The sequence below is a fragment of the Etheostoma spectabile genome, chromosome 20 (genome assembly GCF_008692095.1).
Source record: "Etheostoma spectabile isolate EspeVRDwgs_2016 chromosome 20, UIUC_Espe_1.0, whole genome shotgun sequence".
Taxonomy (NCBI): Eukaryota; Metazoa; Chordata; class Actinopteri; order Perciformes; family Percidae; genus Etheostoma; species Etheostoma spectabile.
In genome coordinates, this window is record NC_045752.1 from 4790482 (window position 1) to 4806381 (window position 15900).

The following is a 15900-nucleotide window of genomic DNA, read 5'->3' on the forward strand; positions in this document are numbered from 1 at the left end:
ACTCTCGTGTTTGTAGGGTAAATATCGGACTACAACCACCGTCTGGTTAGCTTAGCTTAGCATTAAAAAACGGGAAACCAGGGGAAAAGGCTAGCCTGGTTCTGTCAAAAGGTAACATATTCCACCTAACAGCACCTCCAAAGGTCACTAATAAACTTTAATTAAAATTACAAGTTGCGGGGTTACTTGAGGTAATGTGCTAGACTATTTCTATTGGCTGGAGCATACATTCTTGTAGTCCTTGCTGGTTGCCTAGAAACCTCACAGTGATTTCCCCCCCCCCCACCATAAAACCATAGTGTATTTTTTTTTTACACTTCAGTTTTGTGGATTCAAAATTTAATTTGTTAATTAGTGAGTTTTAGAGGTGTAGATTTTGGGATCTTTGGACAACTTTCCCCCCCATTTTTTATGCTAAGCTAACTGGCTGTGGCTGTTTATTTAGCTTACAGATATAAGAGCGATACAAACTTTTGAGTCTGGTTGAACCGAGTGGAGGAAAGAGTAAATAAGGAATGAATGAAGGATGGAAGGAAGGATTCTGCAGCCTCATTTGTTGAGGCTAAGCTGGGGCTGAGAGCTTGAGTTACACCGCTAAACAATGGGCTCTTTCACCCAAACACAGACACACAGACACACACACAGACACATAGATACACACCCAACACAGAAGAGGCATTCTGTCTCAAAAAACTGTTGTTGCTCCTGTTGCACAATATTTGGCTCTTATTATTTCATTATGCCCTCTTCTTCCTGCTCCCATGCCTCTCCAACAGTTTCTGGTTTTAAGTGTGTGTGTGTGTGTGTGCGTGTGCGTGTGCGTGTGCGTGCGCCGCCTTGTCACATGTATCTAGCCTGTGCCGTATGATTGCATATGATAACAAAGGCTAATTTTAGCTGTGAAATCTCTCTGACGTTGTGTCTCTGAGTTGCGGCTGCATAACGAGAGAGAAGGCAGGAGTACAAAAACTGGGGAATGTCATCATTATTCTTTAATTCCTTAGAATTTTCTTCCCCATTTTACGCTGTTTCGCTCTCATGTCATTCCTGCCTCCAGGCAGTGCTCATTAGCCCCTTGGTCCTCTCTAAACAGGTGGGGCATGTTTGGCACAGCCCTCCGACATGCAGTCAGGCCTAATTGGGCTTGGAGGACCCCTTACCCAGACACACATACATACAACACTCATATGCACCCCTCCCTCTTCTCCCTTCACATGTTTCCCTCCATTCTTAAAGAGCCAATTGTCCCCTCCCTATTCCCCAGGGTGAGGTTGCGGTTCCTGGACCGAAGAGTGTAAATCCGTCCCCAGGCATGTCTCCAGGCCTGGCTGACTGACTGGTCTCCTTGCTGTCCCGCCGTCTCTCCCCTCTTTTACTTCTCTGTCAATAGATAATAACCATCACTACCCATACAAGCTCCATTGATATGCAGACGTCTCTCCCAAATTGCACCGGGCCGTTCTAGCCGCTTCTCGCTTGCTTGTTCCCTTGCTCTTTACCTCGTTTTTACCTCTCCACCACCACCTCTCTGTCATTCTTCCTTTTTCTTTCTCACCCAATCTCGCTCTTCCCCAATTAGACTCTTAGTGTTCTCAGTTGCATGAGAATTTTTTAATCTACCTCTGGGATTTTTTTTTTTTTACTTTTCAAGGATAGCAAGAGACAGAGTTATCCTCATGTGACTGCTGTTTTGTGTTTGTTTGTAAATCGGCTGAGTTCTCTGGGTAATTTTAAATCATCACCATACCTATCTATGTCTGTGGTTTTTCAGCCACATCAGCCTGTTTTTTGTTTTTTTTTCGCTTTTCTGAGCAAACACTTGACATTACCTTGAAAGAGTGTTTTCTTTAAAAAAATAAATAAATAAATCCTAGTGTAGTTTCTGCCTCCTGTCTTTTCCTCTCCCTCATTCACACACTCACACAAGTGTTTACTATTCTCCACTGCTACTGGCTCAGCAATATCTCATTATCCTGTTTATTCATACAAACAATTGGCCATTTTTTTTTGCACATATATACAGACGTAGCACTGGAGTGGAAAGCCAAAGAGCAAAGTGTAAGAAACAAGCATTGAGGTGTGTGTGTGTGTGTGTGTGTGTGTGTGTGTGTGTGTGTGTGTGTGTGTGTGTGTGTGTGTGTGTGTGTGTGTGTGTGTGTGTGTGTGTGTGTGTGTGTGTGTGTGTGTGTGTGTGTGTGTGTGTGTGTGTGCTTGTGCTTGTGCTTGTGCGATAGAGTTGTACAGGGCAGGTGGGGAGGTTTGAATGTTACTGCCTTATCACTCTAATTTCACACTCTCGCCTCTAGTCACACGCACAAACACAATGCAAACGCACAGAGACACCCTGTGGCCTCCGGTCCCGTATGTGACGACTGATTAACGGGGAAACAGGGTTCACACACACGCACACACATCCCCACACCCCCACACACACACTTGCGCACACACTAATCCCAGCCAGAGGGGAGGTTTTGTGTGCATGAGTGTGTGCGGCTGCTTCTGTAATGGGGCCACCTGTCTACTCATTAGCCTCGTTACCCAGCCTTTTAATTGCCCCCAAACTCTGCATCATGTCTCCTCCTACTCCTCCTTTTCTTTCTCCTTCTTCCTCACCCTTGCTGATTTCTCTTCATCATGTTAAGTGAACTATTGGGACATATCGATAATCTGACATCATTATACAGCAAGGATTGTGTCATACTGAGCGTGTGTGTGTGTGTGTGTGTGTGTGTGTGTGTGTGTGTGTGTGTGTGTGTGTGTGTGTGTGTGTGTGTGTGTGTGTGTGTGTGTGTGTGTGTGTGTGTGTGTGTGTGTGTGTGTGTGTGTGTGTGTGTGTGTGTGTGTGCGCGCATTGGGATTGGGTGGGGTAATGCGAGTGCAGCACATCCATGTGTCAGCGCATTAGCAAAGTGATTGCTTTGACCTCGGTATCAGGAGGCACATGAATATGACGCAGGGTGGAGGGGAATTTTACACAGACACACTCAGGGCTATCAGGTTGATTTGTGTTACCTTGAACAACTTGATGCTCCCCCTCCATTTCTTTCATTTTCTGGCTCACATTTCCTCTCCTTTATAGCTCCATGATTATGAAAAAGGACTCGGATTATTGTATTTTTTTTTACTACTGTTTCCCCACTTATAATCAATGACTATTTGTCTCCGCTTCAGGAAACCAAAGCAGATTGTTTTATTGGATTTTTTTTGCATACATTTTCACTTTATTGTCTAAGCGCAGTGTCTCTTAAAGCTGCGGAGAGTCCTTTTTTCATCTTCACAGTCTTACTGGAGTCCGTATGTACAAAAATCTGTGAATAATCACTTCCTTATTACTTTGGGATGCAGCTACAATCCAAAGGCAGACTTGGCAAGGAATATGTTTGTGTTTAAAATTTCAGAGATTGGGAGTAGCTAATATGGATGAAAACAGTTTATGTAATTCTAAAGTAAAATGGATTAATATGATATAGTAAATGTCTATATTTATGGATAAAATATTTAGACAGGAATGCCCGTTTTTTGACAATTCACGAAACCAATACCTGACAAATGCTTTGTCATATCGATGCAATAATCAGACATAAAAATAAGAAATATAAATGAAAAGAAAAATGATTATTCCGTAAATCAATTTAAACCAGAAGAATTAACAGAAATGCATAAACTTCTTTTAGAATCAGTCAATCATTTTAGTCATTTTTCCAAGCAAATATACCAAATACTTGCTGATTCCGACTTTTCAAATCTGAGGATTTGATGCTTTTCTTTGTTATAATCACGTTATTGCTTACATTTATACTTTTTTCTAACATTTTATAGTCCGAACAATGTAACAATCAACAGATTAATTGATCGATAATCAAAATAATTGTTAATTGCTACTCCAGATCAAATATTAACTAACAAATTCAAGTACTTTATCACACTGATGCAGAAATGGATATAAAAAAATCCAATATTGCCACAAAGCAATCCTGTTCATTACTGGTCTAATATATTCAGCGGCATTAACAAGATAGGAACCATGGTGTGAGTACAATTGTAAAATGAAATGAATGATAATTGTTAGGTTATTTCCATACATCTTATGTCGTCATATCACCCAATACTGTCAGGGATACATAACTTTAAATGGTGAAAGCATGAAAAATAATTATAATAGTTATTACTTGTGGAATGCTTTCGTCCTCCACCCATCTCCCTCCCCCCAAATCCATCTTATTTTTTGTACATTTCTCCCACCCTCTCGGTCTGTGTCAGACAGCTCTCTGGGCTATTGCCAGTCAAGTTACATGAGATAACAGGCGGCAGTACATTCCTGCTGAACATATCTTCGCACTCAGGGGATTCCCTCCTCCCCCTCTCTCTCTCTCTCTCTCTCTCTCTCTCTCTCTCTCTCTCTCTCTCTCTCTCTCTCTCTCTCTCTCTCTCTCTCTCTCTCATGGGTGGGTCAAATTCTCTGGGCGGGCAAAGCAGAGAAGGGCGAGGTAACCTTGCCCCTTATGACCTCATAAGGAGCAAGATTCCAGATCGGCCCATCCGAGCTTTCATTTTCTCAAAGGCAGAGCAGGATACCCAGGGCTCGGTTTACACCTATCACCATTGCAGCCACTGGGGGACCAAAGGCAGGCTGGGGGAACGCATATTAATGTAAAAAAAAAAAGAAATTTTCTTGCCATGGGACCTTTTGCGGAGAGGACCTCGCCTGAATACATTGACAGTATCTGCACGTGCTCCGATACGTTCTGTCTTTCTGTGAATGCGGTTGAAGAAATCGTACTTTACACAGCCACCATAAGAAGGCTCGTCTTTGGGTCTGAAACAGAGTTTAAGAAATACTTGACTTGATACTGTTTAAATCCAAACCTGACCTGATTAGTTCTCTTGTTCCAGCTTCTCAAATTTGAGAAATTGCTGCTTCCGTAGTCTTATATGTTTAGTGAGCTAAATATATTAAGGTTGTTGACTGTTGAATAAAACAAGACATTTAAAGATATGAATTCGGGCTTAGGGAAACCATGATTGTAAACTGGTGAGTTAAAATGACTGGCAGCAACTCCTGGTTATTGTCATCATTGATTAATATGTCATCACTTTGTCCCAAAATGCCCATTACATCTTTTGTGAACCCAAGTGGACGTTACTTGTAAAGTCCTAAACCCAAAGTTGTTGTATGCTTGTCTTCTGCGCTGATTCTTTTAACAGAAACATATTCGGCAAGTCAACGTTCCCCAACTTCTTTCTTTCAGTCAGTAATAAACGGTTTTAAAAAATCATTAGTTGCAGCACTAGTTTTAATCACTATATATTATTTTATTTCATTATGAAAACTAGACTTGGCCTACTTGTCCCAGTCCCATTTCTTGGCCACATCAACACACAGCATATCAAATTGCATCCAAAAGTCTGCAAATCTGAGTCAGGATGTTATGATATGTATAAAATGTGGACACTTGCACCAGAAAATATTCAGAAACCATGACTTCTTGGCACAATCTGTTTTCTCTTAGCCGAGAGAGAACAAAGAATTTCCACAACTTTTCTCATATTAAACCACAATCTTCTGGATGTGTGCTTCACTCCAGCGTGGCCCCTCTGTGTCCCCTCCATCCAACAGTCATCACTGTCTTCTCTGTTTCTCTCCGTTTTCTCACTTTGTCTCTCGTACGTTTTCAGTGTTTAAAGTCCAAACTACCAAGGCAGGCTGTCTGAATCCTAAGGCTGTTATTGATCGACTAACAAAGAACAGAGAAAGAGACAGAGAGCGGAGGGAGAGAGACAGAGAGTCAGTGCAGGCAAGGAAGACGCCTCAAAAGCTTGTCTGAACCGGAGGGTCTATTTCTGTCTGTCTCAATGCGTCATTATTGGACAGAAGACACACGGGATGAGATGACGAACGGTGAGCAGAGGACAGGAGTAGGAGGGAGGGCGAAGGGTGAATTTTAGTCTCGGGAGGTCACCGTTGATTTGGTGCTGTGTGAGTGTGTGTGTGAGAGAGAGAACAGGAATGACTCAGTGGAAGTCTACTGAGATTCAACTCCTAACATTTTGTTGCTCCTTACTGTCCCTTCTCTAAATACTCACACAGACACACTCCGACATTGTTGATATCATCTGCATTTAAAGCCAGAACATTCCACAGGAGCATTCCTCTGAAAGCAAAGGGGAGTGGAGGCACACAGGCCAGGGCTTCCAGGACTTTTCCTGGTGGTCAAATTCTCTGGGCAGGCAAAGCAGAGAAAGGGGGGGGGGGGTTACCTTGCCCCTTATGAGGTCATAAGGAGCAGGATTTCAGATTGGCTCATCTGAGCTTTCATTTTTTCAAAAGCAGAGCAGGATACCCAGGGCTCAGTTTACACATATCGCCATTTCTAGCCACTGGGGGACCATGGGCAGAAATTTTCATACCATGGGACCTTTAAACTACACCGAGAGAAACTCACAGAAATGAGCACCATATTACGTCATTCTCAGTTGACACAGTTGCTAGGACCGGTTAACTCAATGTTTACACATTGATAAAAGAAACTGTAGATTTTAGAGTTAAGTCGACTTAACAACAACCCTTTACAGCAACGTCGATCACATCTTCGCTTGTCTCCATTTCTTTCTATTTTGGGTGTTTTTAGCGAGGTAGATTACATCCTCATTACTTTTTTGTGACTGGTCAACTGTTTATTCAAACAGTGAAAACAGCCACCAATGGACACAAAACCTGCCCCATTTCATTGCTGAGCACACCAAAGAGTTGGGCTTACTGCAGATACGTGCCTACAATCCAAAATCCACAGATATCCAGTTTATAGGGATATGAAACGGAGTCCATCCATCCATCCATCTTCATCCGCTTATCCGGTATCGGGTCGCGGGGGCAGCAGCTCCAGTAGGACCCCAAACTTCCCTTTCCCGAGCCACATCAACTAGCTCCGACTGGGGATCCCGAGGCGTTCCCAGGCCAGGTTGGAGATATAATCTCTCCACCTAGTCCTGGGTCTTCCCCGAGGCCTCCTCCCAGCTGGATGTGCCTGAACACCTCCCTAGGGAGGCGCCCAGGAGGCATCCTTACCATGCCCGAACCACCTCAACTGGCTTCTTCGACGCGAAGGAGCACGGCTCTACTCCGAGCTCCTCTCGGATGACTGAGCTTCTCACCCTATCTCTAAGGAGACGCCAGCCACCTCCTGAGGAAACCCATTTCGGCCGCTTGTACCCTGGATCTCGTTTTTTCGGTCATGACCCAGCCTTCATGACCATAGGTGAGGGTAGGAACGAAAATTGCCCGGTAGATCGGAGCTTTGCCTTCTGGCTCAGCTCCTTTTCGTCACAACGGTGCGATAAACAGAATGTAATACCGCACCGGCTGCTCCGATTCTCCGACCAATCTCACGCTCCATGGTCCCCTCACTCGCAAACAAGACCCAGGTACTTAAACTCCTTCACTTGGTAAGGACTCACTCCCTACCCGAAGAAAGCACTCCATCGGTTTCCTGCTGAGAACCATGGCCTCAGATTTAAGGTGCTGATCCTCATCCCAGCCGCTTCACACTCGGCTGCGAACCGATCCAGTAGTGCTGAAGGTCACAGACCGATGATGCCATCAGGACCACACCATCCGCAAAAGCAGCGTGAGGATCCCTGAGCCCACCGAACTGCAACCCCTCCCCGCCCCAACTACGCCTCGATATCCAAATTATTACATTTAAAAAGAAATTAAATCACTTTACAAATCCTCTCGTCTCTTGAATTTATACCAATTCAGAACTGGTTGTCTTTATCCACTGGGTCATCCACTAACCCAAACCCCATCAGAAAGATGTGAAATATGACATCCTGCCACTTACCTTAAATCCTTCTCTATCTGTGTTTGAATTTGATTCAGTTATCGGTTCTGTTAAATGTGGTTTAAGTCTGGCACACTTTGCTACCTCTGTGGATCTGTGTCTGCTGTCTGTTTGAACTTGCACTTCTTCAGGTCTCCTTGCGTCTGTGGCATATATATATTTATTTTTTTTTATTTTTTTGGGGTTTGAGTTTAGGTCCATTTTTGGAGGGGGAAAAGAGCTGGGTTGTTGAGTCGATCTGGTTTCAACAAATGATCCGCGAGCTATTAATAAATCACGGCTGCTATACACAGTGAGACGCTGTTGGCGTCATCGTGTTTGTGTGTCTGAGTGCGTAAATCATACTAGGAACCCTAACCTTATATTTAAACAAGGCTTCTAAACTTTGTCACACTCCCTTAAGAAAGAAAAGACTTTGTATCTCTTGTGTATTGCAGCCACAAACCCCCTCCAGTATTTCTTGTGCTCCTGTTGCTCTTGTTGCTTCCCTGTCATGTAAAGATAGCTTCCAAAAACACTTAATTTAAATGAAACCTTAACCAAAAATGGTAACCCAAGCATGTGAAATTGTAGGTCTAACCCTAATTAATCACTCGCCTGTTGTTAACCTTTCAACAACATTAACTAAAACTATTTAAAGCTTACCATTCCTCAACTTGCGGTGCACTCTCCAGGACATAACACAAGGGGTCTGGTTTGAGATTTTATTAAAACCAACTCCTAGAAGGAGAAACACATTGGAATCAGACAGAGAGACACCTACAGGGTGTAGGGCGAGAATATGAGATGGGCTGAAAGCAGAGAAGCGACAGAAAGGGAAAGATTTAAACAGAAAGGGAAGCGAGGTTAACGAGAGAAGGTGGAGGTTGTAGAAGTGGTGATTTGTGACCCACAGGAAACATTTACCCCAGGCTCTGAGGGACAATAACAGGCCCAGGCGCTGTGTGTTTCCTCTTGATAACGCTCTGCAAGCTCACATGTACTCACTTGTGCACAGTTTTAGTGCCGAAACTGGTCATTTTTGGGTTGAAGCTGCTATCGTGAAGTGAAGAATTACAAGTATTCAGTGTTACCTTTTGGTGATTGTACTCTTGGGAAGGTGAAAAGTCTCATGTTTCGTTCTCACTTATTTGTATGTATGTATGTATGTATGTATGTATGTAAACACACAAATGTGCGCGGGAGATGGTGGAGATATTGAGAAAGGATGGATAAAATGTCAGAAAGCCCGCTAAAAAAAATGAAATCGAGAATGAATAATAGCCTTATGTTTTTTTCCTTCCTTTTTTTCCTCTTGCATTCTTTGTTCTTAGTCTGCAAAACAGCTAGTACACTCCATCCTGCTCTTACAGCCTCAATTTTGAGTTCATTTATAGTGTTTGGGATAAAAAAGGGAGAGAAAGTGAGAGATAAAAGACTAAACTGTCCTTGTTCACTCTGAATCCCAGAGTGGTCCAGATAACAGCTCCATCATACATCTCCCTGCCACACTTTTGTATCAGCATGCTCTTAACTCCACCGATCTCTCTCGATTAGTTGACATGTTTGACACATGCTAAATGCAGTTTAGGGTGTTTTTTTATGAGGCTGAGGTGTATTCTTCTATTTGATAACAACAAAAGGCATACAGGACAAATGTTGTGAAAAATGTATCCCACATAGTCTGCAAGAGGGGCCCCGTCAAGCTCTCAGACTGCAAATTCCTGCACTCAGCCGGAGGATATTGTGCTAAAAACTCGACAGTGAGAGATTGAGTGTTGCGTATTAGCTTTGAAGTTAATTTGACAAGTGCATGTATGCCTCAACTATAAGCAATATCACCTGTGAAATAAAAAAAGTGCTGTCGCCTCAGAGGAAGTGCATGCGTGTGTGTGTGTGTTGAAACATCATTACCTAGGGATCTGAGTACACGGCCAGACGTCATTAGGCTTTAAGGCAAGAAGTCTCCACGGCACCAGTTTTACAGTCTGCCTGACCCAACAGACACGACAGGCATGCATGGCGTTTAAGATCATTTATTTGGGTTAGCGTGTGTGTGTGTTTGCGTGCATTTTATTTATTTATTTTCCCTGGTAATATGCCTGAGCCTTCATTATAGCTGGAGCCATAACTTTGATAAATCACTTGGGCTCGGGGCCCTCACTGCTTTCACAGTATTAGAAAACTAATTGAAATTCTCTTCCGCCCTCTCACTCATTTTCTCCCCGTTTCTTTTCTCTCTCTCTCTCTCTCTCTGTCTGTTTTTCATTCTCTCCCTCATTCTCTCCCCCCGTCTCTGTTGCAAGGGCCAAGCGGTGCCGTGTTTTTTCAGTAGAATAAAAGCCAAGAGGGGGAAAATGTCATCACTGATTTAATAGGCGTAGTCTTACTCCGAAACACACACAGTGGGCTCACACACTCTCACACACAAACACACTGCACTCTGGGGAGCGTTAGGAATCCTGATAATGTCATCATAGGAATCTCCATAATGTACCCCGGTCTCCTGCGGGCTCCGGTTTGACTGTGCCTCTCCTTTCCTCTGCTTTTGATTAGATCAGGGATGAGATTTTAGGTTTAGGTTGATGGGATTTAGAGTTTAGATACTTGTTTCTATGGCCATGATCCCCCCGCTGTCCCGGGATAGAGGGTCTGTTTGGTCCGTTGCCTGGGATCTCCCAGCTGCCACTGGATTTAGGGTTTATTCGTTTCATTGTCCATGATCCCCCTGCTGCTACTAGATTTGTTTCATTTGCAGGGATCTCTCCATGCTGCAGCTAAATTCAGGGTGCGTGTGTTTTGTTGCGCAGTATTTCCCAGATGAAATTTGTTTGGTTTGTTTTATTGTCCGGGATCTGCTTGCCACTGCTGGATTAGAGTTTGTTCATTGTACATCTCTCAGCTGTTGCTAGATTTAGGGTGAAGTTGTTTTGTTGTCCAGGAACTCCCTCTTTGCCACTGACGGAATTTTGTAGGGCTTTAGCCACTTCTTTTAAATATCCAGACACTGCTGCTGTTTGTGTGACACTTGGGGCTTTGTATTCACTCAGCTACCCCTCCTCTCTCACTAGGCGAGCTTTGTAGTTTGAAGCCAAAGATTTAGCGATGGAAGCAGAGACTCTGTGTGTATATGTGAGGCGGCTTTTGTAGACTGGGCGATTTCGTGGAGTCCTGTCAGCACACAAAATTCTCTCTACAAACATTCCTCTGACGTGATGCAAGCCCCGGAGAGGGGGGCAGCGTGTGTGCCTGTGTGTACTTTCAACCGGCGGCGTGTGTCTGTTGCCCAGACAAATCCATACCATTGCTGCCAGACACACTGCAGGCACATAGCCACTCAGAAACACACACACACACACACACACACACACACGTTGCATGTGTACGTGGTTAATGAGGATGTGTTGATTGATTAGACTGCGTTAATTAGCTGGAGTGTGAAGGCCTAGAAAGGTCTCTGTTCTGGTGGGAGTGTCCCCTCTGGAGAGACATTGAACTGTGCTATGCACCATTACGTTACACACACACACACACACACACACACACACACACACACACACACACACACACACACTACAGTCCCATCCATATCTCAGATGCGGGATGAGTCATCTCTCAGAGGCAGACCTAATATTGGTGCGAGAGGAAGGATGCGTGCCTGTGTGTGTGTGTGTGTGGGTGTGTGTGAGAGTCTGAGACATAAGGACGTTTGCGGCGTGGAGATGTTTGTTTCAAAGTGAGATGTGCTTGTGCCAGCAATTTATTTTCCTGCACTGTGTGGCCGAACACTGACCTGATCCCCTGCCAGACGTATCAGCTCTCTCCCTCACCTCCTCCGCCCCCTCATTTGTAGTTTGACTTTCTGAACAGATTTCCTTTGTGCACCACTGCCTCGAGTAAATGCAAATGATATGGTATTAAGTTTGCTAACCTCCATATGTAGCCGCCGTCCTACAGAGTTTTGTGGATGTCGATGGAACCGCTGCAGTAAAGCATTGTAAACAGTGCCACCACATGGTCAACTGGGGAATTACACATGATGCAGTTTTTTTTTGTTTTGTTTTTTAAAGAATTAGTTTTTAACTGTATGTATTTAACTCTATCTTTGTTTCATTTGATCTGAACAATTAAGAAATGAGTCCTTCCCAAAGAAAAACAAAAAGTTAAAAAGCGTTCAATTTAACTACACAAGCTAAATTTTACAGGTTGTTGCTGCTGTTGTTTTTTATTTCGGTTTGCTTATTTATATTCGATTAATCAAACTTATTTCAAAGACAAATTTCTGTGCAAGTAAGGCAATAATTTGTTAACGTAAATCTTCTCTTTCTCCTTTTTGTTGTTCTTCTCTATTCCTACTCTTCCCTCTACTTTCCTCTTCTCTACTTCTTTCTTTTGCCCCTTTCCCTCCTTTTTTTTTTTTACCCAAAAAAGGAAGTTCTACTACATCACTCTGCTAAGGGACCCGGTGTCTCGATACCTCAGTGAGTGGCGGCACGTGCAGCGGGGAGCCACGTGGAAAACCTCCCTGCACATGTGCGACGGACGGACCCCTACGCCCGAGGAGCTGCCCTCATGCTACGAGGGCTCCGACTGGTCGGGGTGCACCCTGCAGCAGTTCATGGACTGCCCTTACAACCTGGCCAACAACAGACAGGTACAGAGAAAAAGCTTTCAATATAATGAAGTCCAATACAAGCACACTAGTACAGTAGCTATGCTAAATAACAATACAAACTGCACACTATAAGCTTCAAAAGATGGGACATGTTGCAGGGTTGTCACATTTCAGCAGCAACCGATTTTAGGCTTGATTCTTCCATTTATCGTCACTAGCTAGCTAACCTGGCTCTCTGCACCTGACCCAACTTCTCTCATGCCTGTTATGTTTAGTTAACCTTAATGGCATTGCCAAGCCTATTTATACCTATATATAAATTAAATTATCTGGTAGGCTCATGCATTTATTTCAACTTCTAAATCAACCAAATGTGATTGATTTTGTGAACAAAAAGAGTCAAAGGAGATGTTTATTTTATTAATTACATTCAGACTTGATAAATTAAAGGTATAAGATTAGTCGCACACATGTACGCATGTTTTCTCTCTCTCTCTCTCTCTCTCTCTCTCTCTCTCTCTCTCTCTCTCTCGCTCTTGCACACGAGTAAGGAGTTTGTCTGCCGGCCATAAGCACCCTAAATTCACGCCTTCTTTGTGATGGCTTTCTCATCTTACACCTAAACGTGTTGCCCGCTTATCTCACCTGAGCCTGAGGCTGTTTTTACTCAGGGTCCTGTGTCTTATAAATGTGACACACACACACACACACACACACACACACACACACACACACACACACACACACACACTTGAGGTATTCTGGTGTACTCTTGTGAATCCAAATCAGTATGCAGGTCCTGCTCCTGTACTATAACACAGCCGTTCCATAATTCACTCATTGATGAAGTGTGTGAACGTCTCAAGTTCACCAGAATTGAAACTGCTTGAATTTATTTAGGACAATGGCTGATCAAGTAATCTGAAAAGAAAGTGGTTAATGACTTTATAGATATAAATACCAACCATTACTTGGCTCCAGCTTCTCAAATGTGAGTTTTTTTTACTGTTTTTGTCGTTTATGAAAGTAGATTGAACATCTGAAGGTGTTTGGTTGGACAAAATAAGCAAATTGAAAACATCACTTTGACATCTGAGAAACTGTGGATGCCTTTTTTTGTCAACATTTCCTACACAACACAGTTAATTATGAAAATAATAGATAATAATAATGGATGATGAAAATAATCAGTAGTTGCAGCCTTAGATAGATGATTAATCAGTAATCCAGTCATCAGTTCATTTTGTTTTCTCTTCATCATTTCAGCATCAATTCCACAAAGGCTCAGTTTTAAAAGGAATTATACTTAGTGTATAATTAGTATTACACAAGTGAAAACTCCCCATTTCCTGTTTTTCTTGTAAAACGAAAGCTGAAATCCAGATGGAAGTAAAAACTGACATGTTTGCTCTATAATCTTTTCATTTGAGCCTTTCTGGCACTGCCGTTCAAACACAAGTCCTTGATTAAAAGGCGGATTCTTTAGAATTGTCATCCACACAAACATCCCCTGCATCCCATAACCTCCTTCACTTCCTGTTCCTCCTGTCTACAGGTTCGTATGTTAGCGGACCTGAGCCTCGTCGGCTGCTACAACATGTCCACGGTTCCAGAGAAGAAAAGGGCCCAGCTTCTGCTGGAGTCCGCCAAGAAGAACCTCCGAGACATGGCCTTCTTTGGTCTGACAGAGTACCAGAGGAAAACCCAGTTCCTGTTTGAACGAACCTTCAGGTTGCGCTTCATCAGGCCTTTCATGCAGTACAACAGCACCCGAGCTGCAGGGGTGGACCTGGACAACACTACGGTTAGTGCTGCTGCTCACTCATCTTTTGTAGATTTAGCTCTGTAGGCAGGAAGCACACATTGAACAGAAAATGTCCGATAAGAAGAGACAAAAAAGAAAGTCAGTGGAGGACAGTAAGTACATATACTCAAATACTGTACTCTAGTACAATTTTGAGGTACTTTAAAAATAAGTGGAAAATAATCTGAGGAAAGAAAACTAGAAAAAGAGATCTTATATTGCTGTGAAATGAGTTGGGGTGACTGTCCCTGTAAAAAAAAAAATAAAAAAAAAATACAGCAGCTTCAAACAAGCTCTTCACACTTTGATTGGTCCAGTGTGGGAGTTCTTAGGCTCAGAAATATCTTCCAGTACACAGCAGACGTGTGATTTATACATCAAGACAAGCTAGGAGGATAGAAAATAAAATATGCCCTTCTGACAGAAGCTTTGGAAAGGTGGGCCGATTATCACAAAAGGAGAACAATTTCACGTGGTGAAAGTCTTGACAGGTGGGGGAAGCTGTGTGTGGCAATTTGAGTGAAAAGTTGTTTTTAAAAGTAGCTTTTGAAGGAACTTACTACCAAAGGCACTGCGTGGAATTGTGACAGTATTTTATTATTTCTAAAAAGTCAAATAATTATTTCAGCAGGCAATGAGATCAAATATTTACTTTACCCTCCCCCTGCAAAGCTGCTGAAAAGCCCATTTCTACCTTTGTGGCGTCAAGATCCCAGTGAGTCATTTTTATTGAAACTGGTCTAAATTAAGTGACGACTCCTCTTGGATGCATGAAGTTTTGGTGACGACTTGAGCTCCGCTTTGCGCCGCTGACCCTACGCTGTCGATCAAACGCATCTAATTTCTAACACTGATGCAGCGCGTCGCTTCCCTCCGTCTTGCACACATTGCTCACAAATGATATCCAGCACTCCATCAGAGATTTCAAAGAGATTCTCTTAATTAAATACATTTCCCCCTCCATGTTGAATCCACACAGCAGATGATACACTCCAATAAAGCCAGCTGCAGTGCACAACCAGACATCAAACACCTTTCTGTTATCTTGCTCCACATTGCCAACACACATTTTCTTTCTTTGTTCTCTCTCGTGTCAGAAGTCCTAAAAAGCTTTTCGTACAAATGTCATGTAATAAGGCGTTTCCACAACAGGAACTTAAACCCAGGGGGCTGAGACCCTTTTGACGAATTGAGGATTTTGATGTGTTTCCCTATATAATAGTTCCAGATTAGTCCCCGTAGTAGTATTTTTTTAGATCGACTGCCAATCCAGCTATTGCTCCGGCAAGTCAAATGCAGGAAAGTTGAAATGCTTTTACTCCTGGTTTCAAAAGTAGGACCGAAAATGTGTCACTGGGCAGGTTGGGAAGGTTTTCTACTCTTGAGATAATTAATAAATATGGGCCCAGATTGTCTGCTGTGGAGACAGGTATTTGGGAGTTTTCAGTTTCCATTTCCAACTCTGCGTGACTCAATTAATACAAACACAAACGCATGAAAATTGTCTCAAAGGCTGCCATTGATTTATAAACCATCATCGATCCAGAGTTAAGTTCCACAGTTTTGCTTCCATAGATCCTGCAACTATTTGGTCACAAATTGCTAAAATGCCTTTTGTCTTTTCTCACCTTTCTTTATACTCTTTCTTTAAACTGTTCTTC

General features: G+C 43.0%; 1 protein-coding gene across 1 annotated transcript in view; it reads left to right on the forward strand.

Annotated features, from left to right (window-relative positions):
* hs6st1a (heparan sulfate 6-O-sulfotransferase 1a) overlaps positions 1–15900 on the forward strand; it is a 57385-nt gene that overhangs the window by 40430 nt on the left and 1055 nt on the right. Inside the window, exons 2-3 of the mRNA XM_032500400.1 lie at positions 12252–12474; positions 13991–14239. Coding sequence (XP_032356291.1) covers positions 12252–12474; positions 13991–14239 — 472 coding nt within the window. The remainder of the gene's footprint in view (positions 1–12251; positions 12475–13990; positions 14240–15900) is intronic.